Source organism: Cyberlindnera jadinii (assembly GCF_001661405.1).
Source record: "Cyberlindnera jadinii NRRL Y-1542 unplaced genomic scaffold CYBJAscaffold_3, whole genome shotgun sequence".
Classification (NCBI taxonomy): domain Eukaryota; kingdom Fungi; phylum Ascomycota; class Saccharomycetes; order Phaffomycetales; family Wickerhamomycetaceae; genus Williopsis; species Williopsis jadinii.
In genome coordinates, this window is record NW_017963654.1 from 514,192 (window position 1) to 533,417 (window position 19,226).

At 44.4% G+C, this 19,226-nt stretch overlaps 8 protein-coding genes across 8 annotated transcripts; 1 reads left to right on the forward strand and 7 right to left on the reverse strand.

Annotated features, from left to right (window-relative positions):
- Window positions 1-559: 559 nt before the first annotated feature.
- On the forward strand, window positions 560-1,900 carry CYBJADRAFT_118395 (CLPTM1 family protein; the record flags this gene model as incomplete). The annotated part of the gene is made up of 1 exon (XM_020212259.1): window positions 560-1,900. A coding segment is annotated over one exon (1,341 nt), but the record flags the coding sequence as incomplete, so codon positions are not given.
- A 674-nt stretch (window positions 1,901-2,574) lies between these two features.
- CYBJADRAFT_120627 (GATA-type transcription factor) lies at window positions 2,575-3,141 on the reverse strand (the record flags this gene model as incomplete). Its single annotated transcript, XM_020212332.1, has 2 exons — window positions 2,575-2,748; window positions 2,998-3,141. Coding segments are annotated over 2 exons (318 nt in total), but the record flags the coding sequence as incomplete, so codon positions are not given.
- A 1,202-nt stretch (window positions 3,142-4,343) lies between these two features.
- On the reverse strand, window positions 4,344-5,298 carry CYBJADRAFT_166587 (uncharacterized protein). Its single transcript, XM_020214547.1, has 2 exons — window positions 4,888-5,298; window positions 4,344-4,861 (listed from the first exon to the last, which is right to left on the reverse strand). The coding sequence occupies exons 1-2, from the start codon at window positions 5,090-5,092 to the stop codon at window positions 4,704-4,706; spliced, it is 363 nt and encodes a 120-aa protein (XP_020071843.1). The 5' UTR covers window positions 5,093-5,298; the 3' UTR covers window positions 4,344-4,703.
- A 369-nt stretch (window positions 5,299-5,667) lies between these two features.
- Window positions 5,668-6,237, reverse strand: WSS1 (metalloendopeptidase WSS1; the record flags this gene model as incomplete). Its single annotated transcript, XM_020212279.1, has 1 exon — window positions 5,668-6,237. A coding segment is annotated over one exon (570 nt), but the record flags the coding sequence as incomplete, so codon positions are not given.
- A 1,079-nt stretch (window positions 6,238-7,316) lies between these two features.
- On the reverse strand, window positions 7,317-8,854 carry CYBJADRAFT_161299 (ammonium transporter; the record flags this gene model as incomplete). Its single annotated transcript, XM_020213600.1, has 2 exons — window positions 7,317-8,712; window positions 8,802-8,854. 2 exons carry the CDS (start codon window positions 8,852-8,854, stop codon window positions 7,317-7,319), a joined length of 1,449 nt encoding a protein of 482 aa, XP_020071845.1.
- A 1,651-nt stretch (window positions 8,855-10,505) lies between these two features.
- CYBJADRAFT_188980 (ammonium transporter) lies at window positions 10,506-11,996 on the reverse strand (the record flags this gene model as incomplete). The annotated part of the gene is made up of 2 exons (XM_020217325.1): window positions 10,506-11,889; window positions 11,962-11,996. The coding sequence occupies 2 exons, from the start codon at window positions 11,994-11,996 to the stop codon at window positions 10,506-10,508; spliced, it is 1,419 nt and encodes a 472-aa protein (XP_020071846.1).
- Window positions 11,997-14,572: 2,576 nt separating this feature from the next.
- CYBJADRAFT_171821 (FAD/NAD(P)-binding domain-containing protein) lies at window positions 14,573-16,021 on the reverse strand (the record flags this gene model as incomplete). The annotated part of the gene is made up of 1 exon (XM_020216261.1): window positions 14,573-16,021. One exon carries the CDS (start codon window positions 16,019-16,021, stop codon window positions 14,573-14,575), a length of 1,449 nt encoding a protein of 482 aa, XP_020071847.1.
- A 452-nt stretch (window positions 16,022-16,473) lies between these two features.
- On the reverse strand, window positions 16,474-17,733 carry CYBJADRAFT_166592 (uncharacterized protein). The gene has a single exon (XM_020214548.1). It carries the CDS (start codon window positions 17,700-17,702, stop codon window positions 16,497-16,499), a length of 1,206 nt encoding a protein of 401 aa, XP_020071848.1. The 5' UTR covers window positions 17,703-17,733; the 3' UTR covers window positions 16,474-16,496.
- Between the last annotated feature and the right edge of the window lie 1,493 nt (window positions 17,734-19,226).

Below are 19,226 nucleotides of genomic sequence, written 5' to 3' on the forward strand. Positions count from 1 at the left end.
CTACACCCACTACACCAACGGAAAGCAACAGGTATATACAATGGCCGGCGAAACACCACAGGAAGATGGAAACCAAGCTGGTGGATCCATCTTTGATGTCTTGAAGAAGGTACTGTTGATGTTTCTTGTGGCCAACACTGTGTCTAACTTCATGAAGCCCAAAAGCCCTGAAACTGAGGCTGTCATCACGAACAGCGACGGGAATGCCACTGTTGCTCTCACTCCAACTCCGCTGAACAGCACCTTTTTGAAGATTGAAAAGCCTGTGAATCCATTCAACCTTGTTGATGTGACGGATGACGAGGGCAATGTGGTGTCGCAAAGGAATGTGAGTTCACTGGAACAGCTCGTGTATGAGAACTCCTTGATACCGGCAACGTTTTTATCGCCAATCTGGAAAGAAGGTGACTACGCCATTGATCTGAAATTCTACGTGGATGACCAGCGAGTTGCTTCAGATTCCGGAGAATTGCTGTTTGAGCTGTCCAATGTTACCATTGATAAGGTGAATGATGTCACTAAGCATTTTGTCTTGAAGGTCCCAGATAACGTGAAGTTTAACAACGGCTCCCTATACTTGCACACGTTCATTTCAAGAGATGGTTATCCTGAAGTTGGTCAAAAGACGGTTCAGCTAAACACTTTCTTCCCAAAGAAGAAAGTGGTGAAACTTCACAAATTGATCGGTAGTGAGGAGGAAGCAAACGGTGCTAGCGACGTAGAGAATGCCCTTGATTATGAAACCCCACAAGAACAGCCAATTGTTGCCTATTGGCATCCAAATGTGACCATATCACTGGTTAAGACCAGGGGATTGGTTGATGCTAGAACACTTCCTCCCCCTTTGCTCGATATCTTCCCTCTAGACCCACTTGATCTTCGTGATAATTCGACTGGTCGTGTCACCCAGTACTTCCCACTCGTGTACCAGAACAAGTTCTGGCAATTGAGAAGCCATATGAGCGAGATCAACGCTACTACAGATGAGCTTGAACTGAACTTGAACATTGACTTTGCCTCGTTCTGGAAAGTTCAAGTCCTTGTGCTTTTTAGTGATGGTATGGAACAACAGAAGAATAATCCAATGTCCGTTACCGATGGCTCTGAACTTGACGCCATCAAGAGAATCCTGCTAGATACAAACCCATACCTTCTTGCAATCACCATCGCTGTCTCGATTCTTCACTCTGTTCTGGAGTTTCTTGCTTTCAAAAATGACATTTCACATTGGAGAAATAAAAAGAATAACGTTGGTATCAGTGTTCGTTCTATCGTTGCAAATGTTATCCAACAGACCATCACATTGCTCTATCTCATTGACAACTCTGATGGAACCTCGTATATGATTTTGGCTTCTCAGGGGTTTGGAATACTCGTTGAAGCATGGAAGATCACCACCATTGTTAATATCGACATCCAATGGGACGGCTTGATTCCACGTGTCAGCATCACTGATAAATATCAATTAAGTGAGACTGAACAGAAGACTAAGGAATATGACTCGATTGCGTTCAAGTATCTCTACTGGGTTGCGTCTCCGTTGCTGGTTGCCTATGCTGTCTATTCCTTGATGTACAAGGAACACAAGTCGTGGTATTCCTTTATAGTCACCACGCTTGTTGGTTTTGTCTATACCTATGGATTCCTCACCTTGGTTCCAAGTGTTTATATCAATTATAGACTCAAGTCAGTGGCGCACGTTCCAAAGAAAGCCATGGCCTACAAAGTGGTTAACACCTTCATAGATGACCTGTTTGCCTTTGTTGTGAAGATGCCATGGCTACACAGACTTGCCACGTTAAGAGATGATGTCATCTTCTTCATTTACTTATACCAGACGTGGATTTACAGAGTCGACTACTCAAGAGTAAACGAGTTTGGCCAAGGTGGTGAGGAAGAGGAAACCATCGTTGAGAAAGACTCTGACGGCAACAAAATTACAAAGAAAGAAACAAAGAAACAGAAGTAGATGCTGGACAGGCCTGTTATCATGAAGTTATTTAACACTATAAACTGATGTGGTTCAATAGCTGTGGTTTTTACAAGATTTCATTAATAAATAGATTAGCAACACTTCCTCGATGGACCGTTCAAGAGCGAACTAATGCTGATATTATGCTGTGAAGTTTGGGGAGATGGCGACAACTTTCCCATATCCTCCCTTGTCTCTTTAGCAGGAACTGCTTGTTGAATCGGTGGTGATAAGGGTGGCAACGGAACTGTTGAGGAAGATTTAGGAATTGTGCCCTTGATCTCAAAAGATGCAGTAGTTGTTGGTGTCTGTGATTGTGATGAATATTGGCGGGCAAACATTGCCGTGAAGTCCACGGCAGCTGGTGGATTGCGTGTTGATGACTGTTGATGCGAGCTTTGAAACATACGAAGTGGTGGTAGTGTAATATGTCCCTCACCAGATGGCTGTCCTTGTATAGGTGGCGGTAGAGGTAGAGTGTTATGCTGGCCAACCTCTACAGTTTGCTGAGGTGTTGGACTCGACACATTTGGAGACGCTGTTCCTGAACCGGCTTCAGTCTTGAGCTTCTTCGCATCACCAATGCTGTGGCCGTGTACATTGCGCCTTCTTCTCTTGATGATGCCTCTCTTCAGCTTAGAAGGCCTATACGAGCCGTGAAGTCTATAGTACAATCCACAGGCGTTGCATATGGTATCCCCGTTATCATCACGTCTCCACAGCGGTGTCACTGTGGTGCCACAGTTCGAACAGGCGATAGCAACGTTCTCCAGGTGCTCTGTACCGATAACGTCACCAACCTCAACTTTTGGCTTCGGCTTTGACGAAGAAGATGCGGTGTCCTCTCTCTTAGAACCAGGAGATCCCGATGCATCGTTTCTAGCGTCAGAGGTGTTTCTCGAATGAGATGTAATAACCACTCTGTTATTGAAAGCGGGACAGCCCTCACACGCCGATGAACCCCCTGTTCCGTTACAGCGCCCATCACCTTTACAGGACCCCTTGTGCAAATCTTTGGAGTCCACAGTGACAACGTGTGGAGGTCTTTTCAAGTTTATCGGTCTATGACAATTGTTTGCTCTGTAATACAACCCACATGCATTACATATGAGTGACCCGTCAGGTGCTCTTCTCCATAGAGGAGTCTTTGTAGTCCCACAGTTCGAGCATACCTGGGCCTGTGGCGGTGATAGCGTGGTGTTGTTCTTGGGCGATGGCAGTGATTGATCTGAAGCTTGAGGCGACGGCGAGCCCTTTGGTGTGCTTTCGGGCGACGGCATCGTGATGGCTGTTGTGTGTGCGATATTGCTCGTAATGGTGGGCACTGGGTGAGCTTCTATTCCTGTATGCTCCGTGCGCAAGTATATATGAGTGTGCTGACGTTGAAGAGTATGCCCGGCTGGTCAATATGGAACGAGGCACCTCTCTTAGTGTGAACAGCAGAACCCTGGTCAAGACAAAACAGGAAACAGGCAAAATGGATGAAATCACAGATCTAAGTGCTCGAGCAGATTAGAGGCACTTTTTATGTGTAGAAGTAGGTAGCAGCTGTGGTCACTGACGGTGTGCGTATGTGCTTTCTCCCTCGACTAGTGTAGTGTTCCTTCTGGGGCTAAGTATCTCCTGCGGGTATAAACGACGGAGGAAACCAACACCTTGTGTGTGAATCTATGTACAGGGCAGTAATTTGACCTGTGTGGGATATGGGATGGTCTCTTCTGGATGAGACGTCTCAGACCGTGTGCTAATTGGGAGCCAGAATACCTGATCAAGAAGTGGGAATGAGAAAGAGAAAGAGAGAGCAAAAAAGAAAAGAAAAGTAGATGAACGTAGACGTGCAGTCTGTGCAGTGTTTCCAAAGCTGTTTGGAATGAATCTCCTTTCCCCGAGAAATTCTCAGCTAATCAAATCGAATCAAAACTTTTAAATAATTAGTGTCGTTTCTGCCGTGCCAGAACTAGAACTAGAACCGCTTATGTACACAGTGTGTATTCCGTCAGCCTTGGAGAGGGCGAATTTGGTGTTATTTGAGGAAGAAGAAAAAGAAATTGATTATGACCGGAATGGTAGATATGAAGCATCTAAACGCTTGGAGTCTACAACGGGTATGGACAGTCTGGCCCCCAATTGAGGAGGCTATGCCAATGCTACTGTGCAAACGTCATCACAGCAACCCCAAAGCATATTTTGTATTTCAACTGATGGTGGCCAGTCGAGCGCGACTGACTAGCCGATGATCGAAAGAGCTACGTAAAGTGCGAAGTTGTTCACGGAATTGTCTCACCATAGCCAGACTAACATATGGTCATGGCCATGGACATGGGCCATGGACATGGACCACGCACGGTGCAACCATTCGCTTGTCTTGCATGCTCATGGTCGTGCATCGGTAGCGTGGCCTTATCTCGAGCGCGAAATGTATGGGAAAAGTGCAGAGCCAACGGTTTATGCCATGGGACCGCAAGTCGGTTGGCCAATGAGAAGCGTTCTAATTGTCAGCATGTTGATCTGAAAAGGAGAGGAACAAAAAAATAAAATCGCAATTGACGCGTAAGGTTGAACGATCAGAGCGTCAATTTCATGGGCCTTGATGGGTCATATTGCCGAGCGTATCTCCTTCCTGCTGCTTTCTTTAATGTGCGTAAAATTAAATCTTGTAAGTCAACGTTATAGCATTGTTTAGATTTATCGCACTGATGATACTAGAATGACCTGACTAAATGTGGAGACCTTAGTACCAGCTGATATCAAACCGCATGAAGAAGGCGGCAAAATTGGGTGTAAAAATATGGAGCCAATCAACAAGTATGAAAACACCTTGTTTTTTTTTCGTATCACATGTGAGATGTTTTAGCCTTGTGGCCACATAATCAACTTGGGTGTCAGAAACTTATTGCAGTAGGTTTGCTTGCGACTGAACACTTTTACACCCGAAAAGGTGTCTTCGTGGTGAGACATCACCGCTTGAGGGAAAAACGCACGATTTCTCCGTGATAGCATGCCCGTGCATGCCAGTGCACCCAACAACTTAGTAAAGAGCGAAATTTCATTGGCCAGTTGGTCCAAGATCTTTGCTTGACAGATTTCCACACTCCCATAGTTAAGGTACAGTCCTCTCATAGTTAAGGATTTCGGGGTGTTTCTGGGTGTTTCTGGGTGTCAAGTTGCATGAACATGCCAACTTCATTGGTTAGTGGGATTGTCCGCTCAGGGGTAATTGAATAACGGGGGTCCAATTAGAATCCTGTTAGAGTAAGCTGACTGGCACTGTCTTCCGTGTGCACCCGTAGTCTTCGGGTTTGTCTGGAGGTAACGCTTTTAACACCTCATACCTTGTTTAGCTTCACGAAGGAACATGGCTTGCGCTATGCAAAAATGAACCGTGGATCACACTGTGGTGTAGAACGCAACTGAGCCCTCTACACAGAATTGCTTCATAATATTATTCATTAAGTTTACGTACGTGTGCCCTATGTCTATCGCTACCTGTATTAGTCACCCGTGAGGTCTATCACATCGAGTTGGCCTATAGTTTTCTCGCTGTTAGTCCGTTGTGTACCACCGGCCACGTCTTCATCAGAGCTCGCACTCAACTCTATAACGCTGTCCGTGTGCTTTCCAGGAGAGTTGATGAAATGGCCCTCTTTCACCTCTATTATATCCAAGTCTTCGTCCTTTGGGAAACTCTCAGGATCGGTTTCATGACACCATTTCGAATCTTCGTACCTCTTTATCGCCGCTTGTCGGATCAGCTCCTCTATAGGCACGCCCTTCTTTGCAACCCCACCAAGTCTGTTCACGCCACCTTTTATACGTGGGTCCAACTTCTTCAGTCTTGCCTCTTGCACATTCAGTCCTGTTCTTCCCCCAAGTTGGTCGCCAGCACCGCCAAACTTGACGTTTTTCATCCGTAGTTCAAACATCTTCTCCCTCAGCTGGTCCATCCTTTCATAGAATTTCACATCATGTGCTCCATGTGAGTTATGTGCCAGTTCATGGATCATTGTCTCTACAATCTCTTCTGTTGGTAAGAAGGAACGCTCGTCGTAGGCTGGACGAAGCCTGAGTGAGATCTTGTATCCGTAGTTAACGTTTAACCCCAAGAGATTAGGGTTTGTAGGGAACATTTCACATAGAAATCCAACAGAAAGACGGAAATGCTCCATTAGAGGCCCAACAGTATTCGCAACTTCATACAAGATATTAAGCGCTTCCTGTTGAAGTGGTCGTCTCTTCAACGCCGCGATGTTTGAGATCTTTTGATTCGTAGACTTGGGGATAGTGACATTTGGCGTTTTCCTGTTGAGAGCTCTGTGAGTCTCTCTGCGTGCCCCACTTAAGTTTCTGCCTAATACCCTACTTCGAGCGCTCTTTGAAGAAGTTGCCTTTCCTCGTCCTCTACCTACTCGAGGTCTCATCCCCCGCTGGTTGAATCAATTCCCAACTTCGTTATTTTGGTGTTGTGATCTCACGCTAAGCTTTGAGAATCTTCGCGGTTTTTCACATCCAAAACACGAAACTTAACAAGCCTCCGTTTACACCTCATTACAAAAGCATCTTCATCGATTGGTTACTCCAGTACTAATCCAGATGAACTACCTCGACCTTCCGATGAAGATTCATCCGACAGCTTCAACCGCTTCTATCTATGTGCCTGCAGTATAACCTCACAAGGTTTGCAAACTTGTTACCTGTAGCATAGTACCACTGGTGTATAACTTACAGCTCTAGCACGATTATCCCAGTAAATGAATCAGCATCAGGTGTACCATAGATCTTGGGTTAGGTAAGTTAATAGCACGGACATATACAATCCATGTTACACTTCGAGGTCACTCTACCATTCTAATCATTATGGAGGGAAATTTCGGAGATTTCGCACCCTGATCCTTGTTCACGCCTCTGGCTTTCGCAAAACACAACCTTACAAGGCAATTATCATGTTATTATGATGCCCACCCTTTACACCCTAAAACACCTGCGTCTGAATTTGTATGGCGAAAGTTGTTAAAATAGCATGTTTTCGGGGTGTTAGGTGTTTTTGGGCCCGAGGCCGTATTTTGGAGTTTTAGCTGAAGTGAACAGGTGGCTACACCCTGCTGTAAAGAGAAGGTGCCAAGTTATGCATGCTTACTCTCTCCGATAACTGAAGACCCACCCCCTCATTGGCTTGATACGCACCTCTATGGTTCCACCTTTCACATTGCCATAGTACTGGTAGTGGTTGTGGCTACGGGATCCATAGCCAAAGCCCCATGATTTCACGACAATTGAGTAGAATAGGTACTTTGGTCTGATAAGTGTGAATGTATATGTATTTGGAAAATCACTAACTAAAGCATGGCTAATTCTCTGGAAGAGGACGCTTGACATCACCCATGTCATTGAGCTCGTATTGACCTGATGTGCTTCCGTCAGCACTGGAGTTGAGCTCGTCGCCATTGAAATACTCCACTTTTGGGTGTTCTGGGCCGATCGCCATAGCCAGCAACGGGTCAGCACACTCTGCCAGGTCGTAGAGATCAAGACCCATTTCCTCAGCTTCTTCACTGACTCTCATCTTCAAACCTGGGATGTGGTTTATGATGTAACAAAGGGCAACTGTTCCCACACTGGACCAGCCAACAATAGCACAGATAGCAGCAAGTTGGTAACCCATCTGCTTCCAGTGATGGAAGATCCAACCACCTTCAATCACTGTGTAGCCATCAAGACCGGCAATGTAAGGGGAAGCAAAGACACCAACGACGATACCACCGACGATACCGCCAATACCGTGCACGTTAAAGGACTGTGAGGAGTCGTCGATACCGATCCAGCGGTTGACGTTGTGGGTCAAACGACAGCAAATAGCGGTGAACATTGCACCTACAGCACATGCCCAAGGTTCCAAATAACCACAAGCTGGAGTGACAAACACCAGACCGACAATGAGACCTTCTGCGGCCATTGTCAACGACCACTTCTTTGTGAAGAAGTAGTCCATGATACAGTACGTGGACATTGCAAAACCAGCAGCAATTTGAGTGTTAGCCATAATCATGGCAGTTCTTGGAGTGGTAACTGTAGTCAAAGTACCAGAGTTAAAGAACAACCATGGGAAATAAATAAGCAATGAACCTATGAATGTCATCACCGGAGAGTATGGCTTGTAGTCCAAAGTCTTTTCCTTCCAGCCCTTTCTTGGACCAAGGAACCAAGAGTACCACAAGGATGCAACACCGGAAGCAATATGGACTGGACCACCACCTGCAAAGTCCAAATCACCCAAGTTGTATAACCATCCGTTTGGATCCCAGACCCAGTAAGCAAATGGACAGTAACAAAGTGTAGTCCAAAGGAACGCAAGCACCAAGGATGGAAGCAATCTACCTCTCTCAGAGATAGCACCGAGGAAAATCTGTACTGTACACACCGCGAAGAACAGTGTGAAGGTGAATGTTTCTATAGCTGGAATTGTTCCACCTTCGTATAAAGGACCAGCATGTATGTTTACCAAAGCACCATATCTGAAATTACCATAGATAGCAGAACTTGAAGTTTCAGAACATGCCAGAGAAAAACCAAAGAGAAACCACTGAACTGTAAGAATACCAGTTGTCAGATATGACTGAACAATCAAAGTCATAAGATTTTTTCCACGCATAGAACCACCGTAGAAAAGGGAGATACCTGGGGTAATAACGACGATACCAACAGTTGCACAGAGCACATACGCCATGTCCGCCGGGACAAGGGTACTAAAGACGTGTTAGCTATACGAAGAATGCGATGGGCAGGGCAATTTTTCCAACGCAATTGTTCAACCACGTTTCCAGTAATAACTTACCTCACTTGCTGCTCGTACACTGAAGCGGCAGCAGAGGATGTAGCTTCGGCCATACTTAATTTGTGAACTAGTTTAGGCTGCTAGTGTCTCGAAGGGTAAACATTTCCCAGACGAGGTGAAATAAAGAGCTTCCAACCCATCTATTTAAATACCAATGGGTTAAATGGAATCACACGTCATGTATGATGAGATATTTTTTCGTGCATAATCAGTAATCGGATTGTTAGAGACTGGATAAGACTTGGACTACACGAGATCAATAACTAGTGGGTCTTCGTAGCCACCACGCCCAATACCATGGAGTAATATGCACCCTAACAGATAGCCAGGAAAGTTTTTGCCAAATTTGGGACAATATTGTCGTTCAGCAGGGCTGAGGCCACCGATCAGCGCGGATATGCTCGAGAATGAAAGGGACTTGGTCGACTCAAAAGATAATTCCTGAAATGGCAGTTGTTCATGTTAGGTCATGAAGTATCCAGGTTCCTCGGGGCGTTAACCTGACATGGATCATGCAGGAGATAACACCACTAGGGCTAATTCTATGCGGTTTATCTTTCAGACGATGGCCGACATTCAAATCTCATCACTGACTGTGTAGCAAAAGAATCTGAGTAATCTCACAGATAATCGAACTTCATGGAGCATAAGCCGAGCAGTATTGTTAATTGATGCGTATGCAACGTCTAGGAATGGTTTAACCTAGGTGAAATGAAATATCTCCAAGGTTATTCCTGGACTACATTTGTATGGCTGCGGTTTTTGATCTGCGGCACAACCGGGCTTTAACATTCAAAAGTCCTAACTCGGGACTCGGCCATGATTATGATCCAATGAGACCCTAGTCTTTGAAAAATACGAGATATCATGATCAACTTCAATGAAAGGTGGTCATTGGAGAATTCAGCAACACATTTAACAAAACATTGATAACGATCGAGTAAGTTAACTAGTGTTTGGTCCGAAGTCGGTAGGTAGGATAGAACATGAAGGATGTCGGCAAAAAAAAGCCAAGAAGGCCGAGCTTTGTGGGATAACAGTTTCTTATTTTAGTGTGTACCTGATACGCTGCAGCCTGTCGCTAGTTAATTAGAATGATTCTTGATGTTTCTTGATCAAGCTTCCACTTAAGGGGACATAGCTTGGAAAATAGATATATGTGTGCCAAATTGGAAAACCTATGAATAACAGAGTCAACCAAATAATATTCCTCGTAGTCTACTAGTCTTATTGTTCATGCAATATCAGGGCCTAGTCTAAAATTTAACTCAGGGAGGTGATCATGCACAAGATCCTAGACCCATACTAAGCTGGTACCGATGTGATAACAACAAGCCCTACACGTCGACGTATCTAATGGCGCACCGATAGTGAGGTCTATTCAAGTCTCTGTAATACGTTGAGTCACTGAGTCCATTTCTTGTTTAACTTTGAGGGCGTTTCTCCTGAGGCCTATTAATGTTGAGTTGTCGGCTTTTTTAATCAATGTTCTTCGGCGACTAGACTAAATCTTAATTATGGAACGCAGTCCATTATTCTAACATGCCTCATCCGTTAGCCTCGAATCATCAAGTACGTGCATCCCACTAACTCGAGCTTGACGGAATAAAAGCTGTAAATCTCTAGTTCAAACTAAAAACTACTAAAAACAATACAAAAGACAATTTAAAAAGTATAAAATTTCAAGCAGATCATAAGAAGAGTTCAAGCAGACTCGGCTGGTGGAACTTTGGAGTCATAACTGGTTTGTTGCTCGTTTACGTGACTGGAAGAATGACTCTGGCCTTCGTAAATCTGATATTGAAACTCCTCTTCCTTCCCGTGTAGGTACTCAATGTAAGGGTCGCAACGTTCAGCCATCTCGTAAAAGTCAAGACCCATGTCTTCAGCATCTTCTTCAACTCTCATTTTCAAGCCTGGGATGTAGTTTATAATGTAACAAAGTGCAATTGTGCCCACGACGGTCCAGCCAACGATTGCACAGATAGCAGCTAATTGGTAACCCATCTGCTTCCAGTGATGGAAAATCCAACCACCTGCAATGTCGGTAGCACCATCCATGGCGGCAATTCTTGGAGATGCAAAAACACCGACAACAATACCACCAACAATACCACCAATACCATGAACATTGAAAGATCTTGTAGTGTCATCAATACCAATCCATTCGTTGATGCTGTATGTTGCACGACAGACCAAAGCAGTGAAGATGGAACCAATGACACAAGCCCAAGGCTCAAGGTAACCACATGCTGGGGTGACAAACACCAATCCAACAATTAAACCTTCAGCAGCGGCTTGAATAGACCATTTCTTTGTGATACAGTACTCGTAAAAGGTGAAGGTAATCATACCAAAGGAAGCAGCGATTTGTGTGTTGGCCATGATGAATAAAGTTCTTGGAGTGCTAATTGTGGTCATAGTACCAGAGTTGAAGAACAACCAAGGGAAATAAATGAGTAAAGAACCAACAAACGTCATAACAGGAGAGTATGGTTTGTATTTCAATGTTTTCTCTTTCCAGCCTTGTCTTGGACCAAGGAACCAAGAGTAACACAAGGATGCGACACCAGAGGAGATATGGACTGGACCACCACCTGCAAAGTCCAAATCACCCAAGCTATATAACCATCCGTTTGGATCCCAGACCCAGTAAGCAAATGGACAGTAACAAAGTGTAGCCCAAAGGAACGCAAGCACCAAGGATGGAAGCAATCTACCTCTCTCACCAATGGCACCGAGGAAAATTTGTACTGTACACACAGCAAAGAATATCGTGAAGCAGAAAGTTTGGATAGCAGGGATGGTACCACCTTCGTACAGAGGACCTGCATCAACGTTAGACAAAGCACCATATCTAAAGTTACCGTATATGGAAGAACTGGACGTTTCAGAGCAAGCAAGAGAGAACCCAAAGAAGAACCACTGTGCAGTGATGACTGCAGTGGTCAGATAGGATTGGATGATCAACGTCATGAAGTTTTTACCACGCATGGAACCACCGTAGAAGAGGGCGATACCTGGGGTGATAGCAACAATACCAACAGTTGCACAGGCCACATAGGCCATGTCAGCTGGAGACAGGGTGCTGATTAAGAGGAGGTTTTTGTAAGTACATGTGACTAGAACGGTGGGTCGAAACCGAGGGAGAGATACTTACCTCACCTTGCTTTCGAAGTCTACTACAGCAGACATGTTCTCGATTTGGTGTTAAAGGTTTCACATTCCACAGCATTTCTTGAACATGTTCTTCCCCGGCTCTTTATATAGTTTGAATTGCAGATCATGTTCTGTTCTGTTCGAACGTGTTGAGGTGGTGAATCCTCGAGCTATCTGCAGATAACAACGACTGATGCCAAGAGAAGTGTAATCAGTACTTGCCCCGTATAGCAGTATAATCGACAAATGATAGAATTTAATAAACCAATTTCACAGATCAGTGGTCTGGAAAGCCAAGACAATAAAACCTGACGTGGTCTGGTCTAAACTAGAGGGGACTTTTACCACCCGGACGATAATGGGTAAGATGTTGTGATTAAGGCTTTTCTGACAGTCTAAGAAGAGACTAAGAAGCCGAACGCATTAGACCTTTGTGAGCTCTACCTATTCCAATCTATGTTGTTGATGTTTTGCGTGTTTACATGACGCTGTTATTTGACACATTAATCTTCACGGCTGGCACTCAACAGGACAAACTGATGAGCTCTAACAGAAATCAGGACCCTTAACGCTTCTTCCTTCGCTCAGTTAATTCCCTCTATATATTGTAGACGCCGATAGTACAGCACTCCCGCTCTATGAGACCGTTCCAAGTCCTCATGGATCCTGATTAACGGCACGCTATACCTGCAGCCTTAGTTGCTAGTCCCTACAGTTAGTCTCTTGAGTCTCCTGGAACCCTGATAATGGAATCATGGTACCACATCGAGAGCTCTAAGTTTATTTTTGGACCCTTTTTCCATATCTTAGAAGTTAACACGCTGTTGGGCAACAAAATCCTTAGTCCAAAAATCACTGACCAATGTCTGTGCAGCATGATAAGATAACGGGTGACGTGCGGACTCGATTTTCTCGCTCTAGGCCATGGTCATGGCCGTAGCGCTAACAAGTAACCCGCTTTTGAAATCTTATCAAAGATTCCCGCGGATATCAGCATCGTGCATAAATCCTGGACAGGTTGACCCAAACTGGAATCGAGACCCAGTTTCTGGTAAGGAGGCACACCTAATGGAGTATAAGTAGGTAATGTTTCCCTTACTACTCAACCCCGCGGTGATCAACTGCACCAAGATTGGCAATAATTATGAAGATCTCTTTAGGTCTGAAATCTAAAGGCCGTTTGCCTTTTACAAGACTCTAGCGGCCCGTGGGTCGTCAGCTAGTAGGTGATTTCTTGTACTATACGTAGTTATTCCAGATATGCACTATCAGAACCATCTCACGTAGATTACACGCATTGCGACTCAGCACATGGAAGGAGTTTTGGAGACTATGTTGCTCTTGGTCACATCTTGAAATAATTGTCATTATCATTCTGATTGGTCAATACTTCATCGCCATTCACAGGGCCTGTGTGTTCTCTGTTGGGCGTTAGTCCTCGATGCAGGTCACTTCTGTATCCAGTAGTAATGGTTCATTCACATGATTGTGTCATTAAGTGATTGCCTAATCACTGATTAACTGACTCACTGATAACAAGGTCTGATTCCTAGGAATGACATAGTTTGGTCAGTGACCCAGTGTCTGTCCGTGAATCGCTTTGGCCGGTGGAGGTTCGGCTATGGCCATTTGCACTCCAAATCTCTCGGTTGATCTAATCGGGTGATTAACTATCTATCACTTGAGGTAATCATAACATTATCAGCCAGATTAGTGATAATGGTTCGTGATGGGGCCATTTCTGCGCTTATGAAATGGCATTAATCACTAAATGGCCCTAGCTCAGTAAAGGTGTGGATCGTGATAAATGGAAAATGCGTCAGTCTCTTTATCGATTCTCCTTTAATGCAAATCACTTCTCGATATAGCTCTAAACTCCATTATCAAAGTTAATATGCTATCTAATCCATTGGTGTGTAATAGTCATCATCACCTTTGAATTGAACGTTGCAGTTTCTCAATTGGGCAAGGTTCTCCTGTTCTTCCGTCTTCTTCAATTCCAAGTCCCTCCGACTTCCCACTATACTACACTTCTCTTCTAATTGGCATCCTATATGCCTCTTCCATGCCCCATAACCTCTCGGTATCTTTTCAGGTATCTAACCAAACAGAATATACTTAACGGTATATCTAATTTATCTCATCCACAAAGGAAGGTGATTGAGAACACCTAGAAAGGGACAATGAGGCTACATCAACACTTTCTAGTGTCTCTTCCTGGCGAACCTTTTAACATGTCTTAGCGGATGGAAAGTGAGCCTAGCTCTCAACCATGAGCCTCGCAAGGTATGCTATAATACAGTTTGAAGACTCACTGTACGTACAACAGCTAGCTTGCCTATACAATGAAATCTCGTGAAAGCACCATCCTATGATATATTGCATCAAGGTACTTCCATGTAGGCCTTCCAAAGTGTTGCACTTGGAATGAATATATGGTTCAAGAGGCTGACTAAAAAAGGTGGTTATGGCTCCATTGTCCATAACTCACACTATTTACGCTTACAAGAACTATGAAACAGTGTTGAGCTTGTGATCTCTCAAGGATTATTGCTTAGTGTCTCGCACATAGGAGAACCATTAGCTGTATACATTCTATTTGAGATTTAGAGTCAAAAAGTCTCAGGGAACTTGAAATAGCCTGCCTTCTCTAACTCTTCTATGGTCTTTGCCCTTTTATGTGTTTCAGATAAATATTTGATGTACGCCTCCTTTAATGGCTTAATACTTGCTCTGACTTTACACTGTTCTGTATCCCATTCAACAGCTTGGTACCCCCTATCTCCAGTAGCAGCTCTCGACTCAGCATTAAGATTGTTGGCATATTCAATATCTTTGGGATACTTTAGATCGTGGTGTGTTCTCTCGTCACCTTCTGTTTCAGCGTTGGCCTTTTGCATGTCCTTCAAACTTGGTAGTGAAATCTCACCAGCCCAGACACGGGCCAACCAACACCCTTGAGACTCTGATATTCTTGTAGGCAGGACAAATCTTGGAAGACCAATGACGGCCAATGTTGGGTTCTTGATATAGATAAGGTGTCTGAACAAGTCGTGGATCTTTTGGCCGTCAGTGATCAAATGAGGGCTTTTAAGAAAGGGGATTGACTTCAGATAGCCAGTGCAGAAGATCACAGAGTCAACCTTGTCAATTGATGAGCCATCCTTGAAGTAAACAGTCTTGTTCTCAGCGTCAAAGTGGTCCAGGTCGGGAACATCTTTGATCAAATCAGACTTACCAGCAGGAAGCGTATTCTCAGAACGAACAGATTTATAAATGGTTCTGTTCAAATATGAAGCCAATTGGAATGCAATATCTGCACCAGACGCAGAGTTACCAACAACAAGGATGTTGCGAGACTCCTTGAACTGGTCAGGTTCATCGTATGACTTTGCGTGAATAACTGAGCCTGGATACTTGGTATTCCAGTCTCTCAACCCTTCAACCTCGGGGATGAAAGGCTGATCATAATTACCAACTGCAATGCAAACAGCATCATACTTCCCTGTCTTCACCTCACCAGTGATGGAGCTTTGGGACGTCAGAGCCCACCCTTCTCCATCAGGGACGAGCTCAGTCACAGAAGTGTTGAACTGCACATAATCCTCAATGTCCTTCGAGTAACCTACAATGTACTTCAATATCTGCTCATGAGTTGGAAACAGCGCATCGTCTGCAGGGAACGGGTTGTCATTGTAAGCCATCAACGTCTTGGGGACGTTAGCATCGAGGAACTTGTACACAGGACTCTCATAGAACTCTTCAGATGACACCTTGACCTTCTCAATCACCCTATTTGGATCAACACTTGGCACTGGCGAAGTTGGGTCAATCTGGGTCTTCAGTGGTGTGTAGTTCCAAAGTCCTCCAAGAGTTGGGCGACGCTCAAAGACATCAATCTTGGTGAACTTCTTCTCCGCCAATAATGCCTTAGTGATTGCAGCACCACAAGGTCCACTCCCAATCACAGCAATCTTGGAGATGTTTGGTAAGGCATTGTTTGCACTGACAAGAGCATCGCTCTTGGGAAACACGATGGGACCATCTTGTGTCTCCGTCATTCTTATTAGCTCAATGGTTGTAAATAATATGGTCTTTGTCTATGAGCGAGGTGTGATTCTTCTATTCTTCACGTCAGCCTGCGCGCTAAGTTTCCCATTCTGGGAACTCAATGCGCCACAGCGTTTTCAACATCGGTGTTAACCCATATGAAGACAGATCAACGCTCACAAGAAGGCCTACTCGTCCAGACATCTCCGTGGGGCCTCTGGTGTCCTCTCGTGTCCTCTCGTGTCCTCTCTTGTAAGCCAACTCCCATCAACCACCCCGTAACTGTCCAAGTGTCGATCTTCAACGTGGTGGAGATCCTCCGATACGTGGCTAAGATCTGCTGGATCAAGTGCTAAACACCGAGCATGCCCGTTACATACATAATCTGTTGTTAGATTCTATAGCTATTATTCTTTATTAATACAGGTATTGTGTTTTGAATATTCATGACCAATTGCTATCTTGTGATAGACGGGGGGTTGTTCTTCAAGCAGACACTTCCTGCTCCTTTGGGAAGCTGAAGTATCCGTCCTTCTCCAACTCTTCAATGCTTTGAGCTCTCTTGCCTGTCTCTGCGAAATGCTTAATGTATGCCTCCTTCAATGGTTTGATGTTGGCTCTGACTTTACACTGCTCGTCATCCCATTCAACGGCTTGGTATCCTCTGTCGCCAGTGGCCTCTCTTGCTTGGGCATTCAACATGTTAGAGTACTCAACATCCTTTGGATACATCAAATCATGATGAGTTCTCTCGTGGCCTTCCAGGGAGTCACAAGCCTTCTGCATCTCTTCAGCACTTGGCAATGCGATCTCTCCTGCCCATACACGAGCAAGCCAGCATCCTTGGGACTCAGAAAGACGTGTTGGAAGGACAAAACGAGGAAGTCCAATGACTGCCAAAGTAGGGTTCTTGGTGTACAGAAGATGGTTGTAGAGATCGTTAACCTTTTGGCCTGTTGTCACGAGCTTTGGGTTCTCGAGGAATGGGATAGATTTCAAATAACCAGTGCAGAAAATGACACTGTCGACATCTTCAATGAAAGAGCCATCCTTGAAATGGACTGTCTTGGTTTCACTGTCAAACTTCGCAAGATCTGGAACATCGTGCACAAGATCGGATTGGCCAGCAGGGAGCACATTTTGGGAACGGATGGATTTATAGATCACCTTGTTCAACTTGGTTGCAAGTTGGTATGCGATATCAGCACCTGATGCAGAGTTACCCACGACAAGAATGTTTCTTGAATTCTTGAACTGCAGTGGTTCATCGTATGATTTGGAATGCAAAATGGAAGTTGGGAACTTCTCGTGCCATTGTGCCAGACCCTCCACGTCTGGAATGAATGGCTGTTCGTAATGACCAACTGCAATACAGACAGCGTCATAAATGTTGGTTTCAAGCTGGTCGCTTACTGAGTCGTGTGATGTGACTGCCCATTTATCATCAACCGGAGTAACTTTGGTCACGCTAGTGTTAAACTTCACACGGTCCTCGATACCCTTTGAGTAATCCACAATGTAATCCAAGATCTGGCTATGAGTTGGAAACAATGGAGTGTCCTTTGGGAAAGGGTAATTGTTGTAGGCCATCAACGTCTTTGGAACATTGGCATCTAAGAATTTGTATACTGGACTCTCATAGAACTCGCTAGTATCAACTTTACGCTTTTCAATGACTCTGTATGGATCCATACTTGGAACAGACGTTGCACTGGTTGCAGATCTCTTCAGCGGAGTGTAGTTCCAAAGTCCACCAAAATGAGGACGACGCTCAAACACATCAACCTTGGTGAACTTCTTCTCGGCAAGCAGGGCCTTTGTGAGACCAGCACCACAAGGACCACCACCTATAACTGCTATGGAGGAAATATTTGGCAAACGCATGATAGTTCCCAAGTAATTGACAGGCAAAGAACAGAGTGTTTCATTGGAAAGAACTACATTGTCATCCTGGGGAGGGCTCGAGCATTAATTTATACTGAGCCTGCATGCGAGCGTGGGACGATGGGCATAAAAAAAATTTTTTTTTAGCTCTACATGATACGGGCTAATACAGTCTTGATGTATGCTGTGAGCAATTGATTCACCGTGATGTTGTCGACTCGGTATCTCTAAAATTGGGCTTTTCGTGGTATATATAAAGCCATTATGGAACGAATAGCCGATATCTTCTGGACGCTAATATAATACGCTCCTCTTCCGTTAGTGGTTCAATCTTCCTCACACAGCATAGCTTCTTCGCTTTCACCTGGGTCTCGAGTCTTCACAATGCGCCTTGTCGCAGCTATTTAGATCTTCCAAAGGTCCAAAGTGTCATCTCACGTGCAAACTCGAAATAACGGTCGTGGCTGGTGAAATAAATTTGCCACATGGTGTCTGGGTGTTGAAGAGGCTGAATGTGGCGTCGTGCATATTGCATATTGCATCTTCGACGATATGAGACACGCAAAAATTGTTTGAATCCTCACAGGGTACGCAGCGATGCTCACGTCTACTTCTTTGTTGGTTTATTGTACATGATTCACCTATTCAATGGAACTGTTAGTGTGTTTGTTCTTTCCTCGTTGGATATGAACAAGTTTCGGGAAAGAAGTTTACAATGGTATAGAAGACAATGCCCTATGGGTTCTACTTCATTGAAAATGCAGGAGGACCTTGGCAATGAGTATTTGCTGTGGTTAAAGTTGTAACAGAGGATGATCACCTTCAGACTCGTATACCATGTATTCTATGTAGTTAAACAATGAGCCGATAAATTGAAAACTGTCAATGAGATTGGTTACGAAGTATGAAAGAGAACATAAGGCATCAAAGAGTCTTTTCTAGATCGAGATGCGGTGTGTTCCTGAGATGAGAAAGGCTCGAAAACAAGTTGATGACACAGTTTCATTCCAGCCGAGGTTCAGTAAAGATAAAGATGTTTGGCAGGGAACAGAGAGCATTCTGTAGAAAGTTGTGTACGATTTGCTTTTCATCATTCAATACAGACATACAGCACATGCTCGGGTTCAAAACGATATGGTTTTGCAAAGCCATAGTCTGGGGTACATTGATTCCATTCAATGGTGTGTAATCAGCCAGCTTATACGGTACGCAGTATTTTATGAAAAATAGAAAGAAGGTACCATAGACGACGTGGTATACTATGATATATTTCCCTCCCAGTTACTGGGACATATGTGCGCCTTCATCCTCACGGGATGATCCTGAATCGCT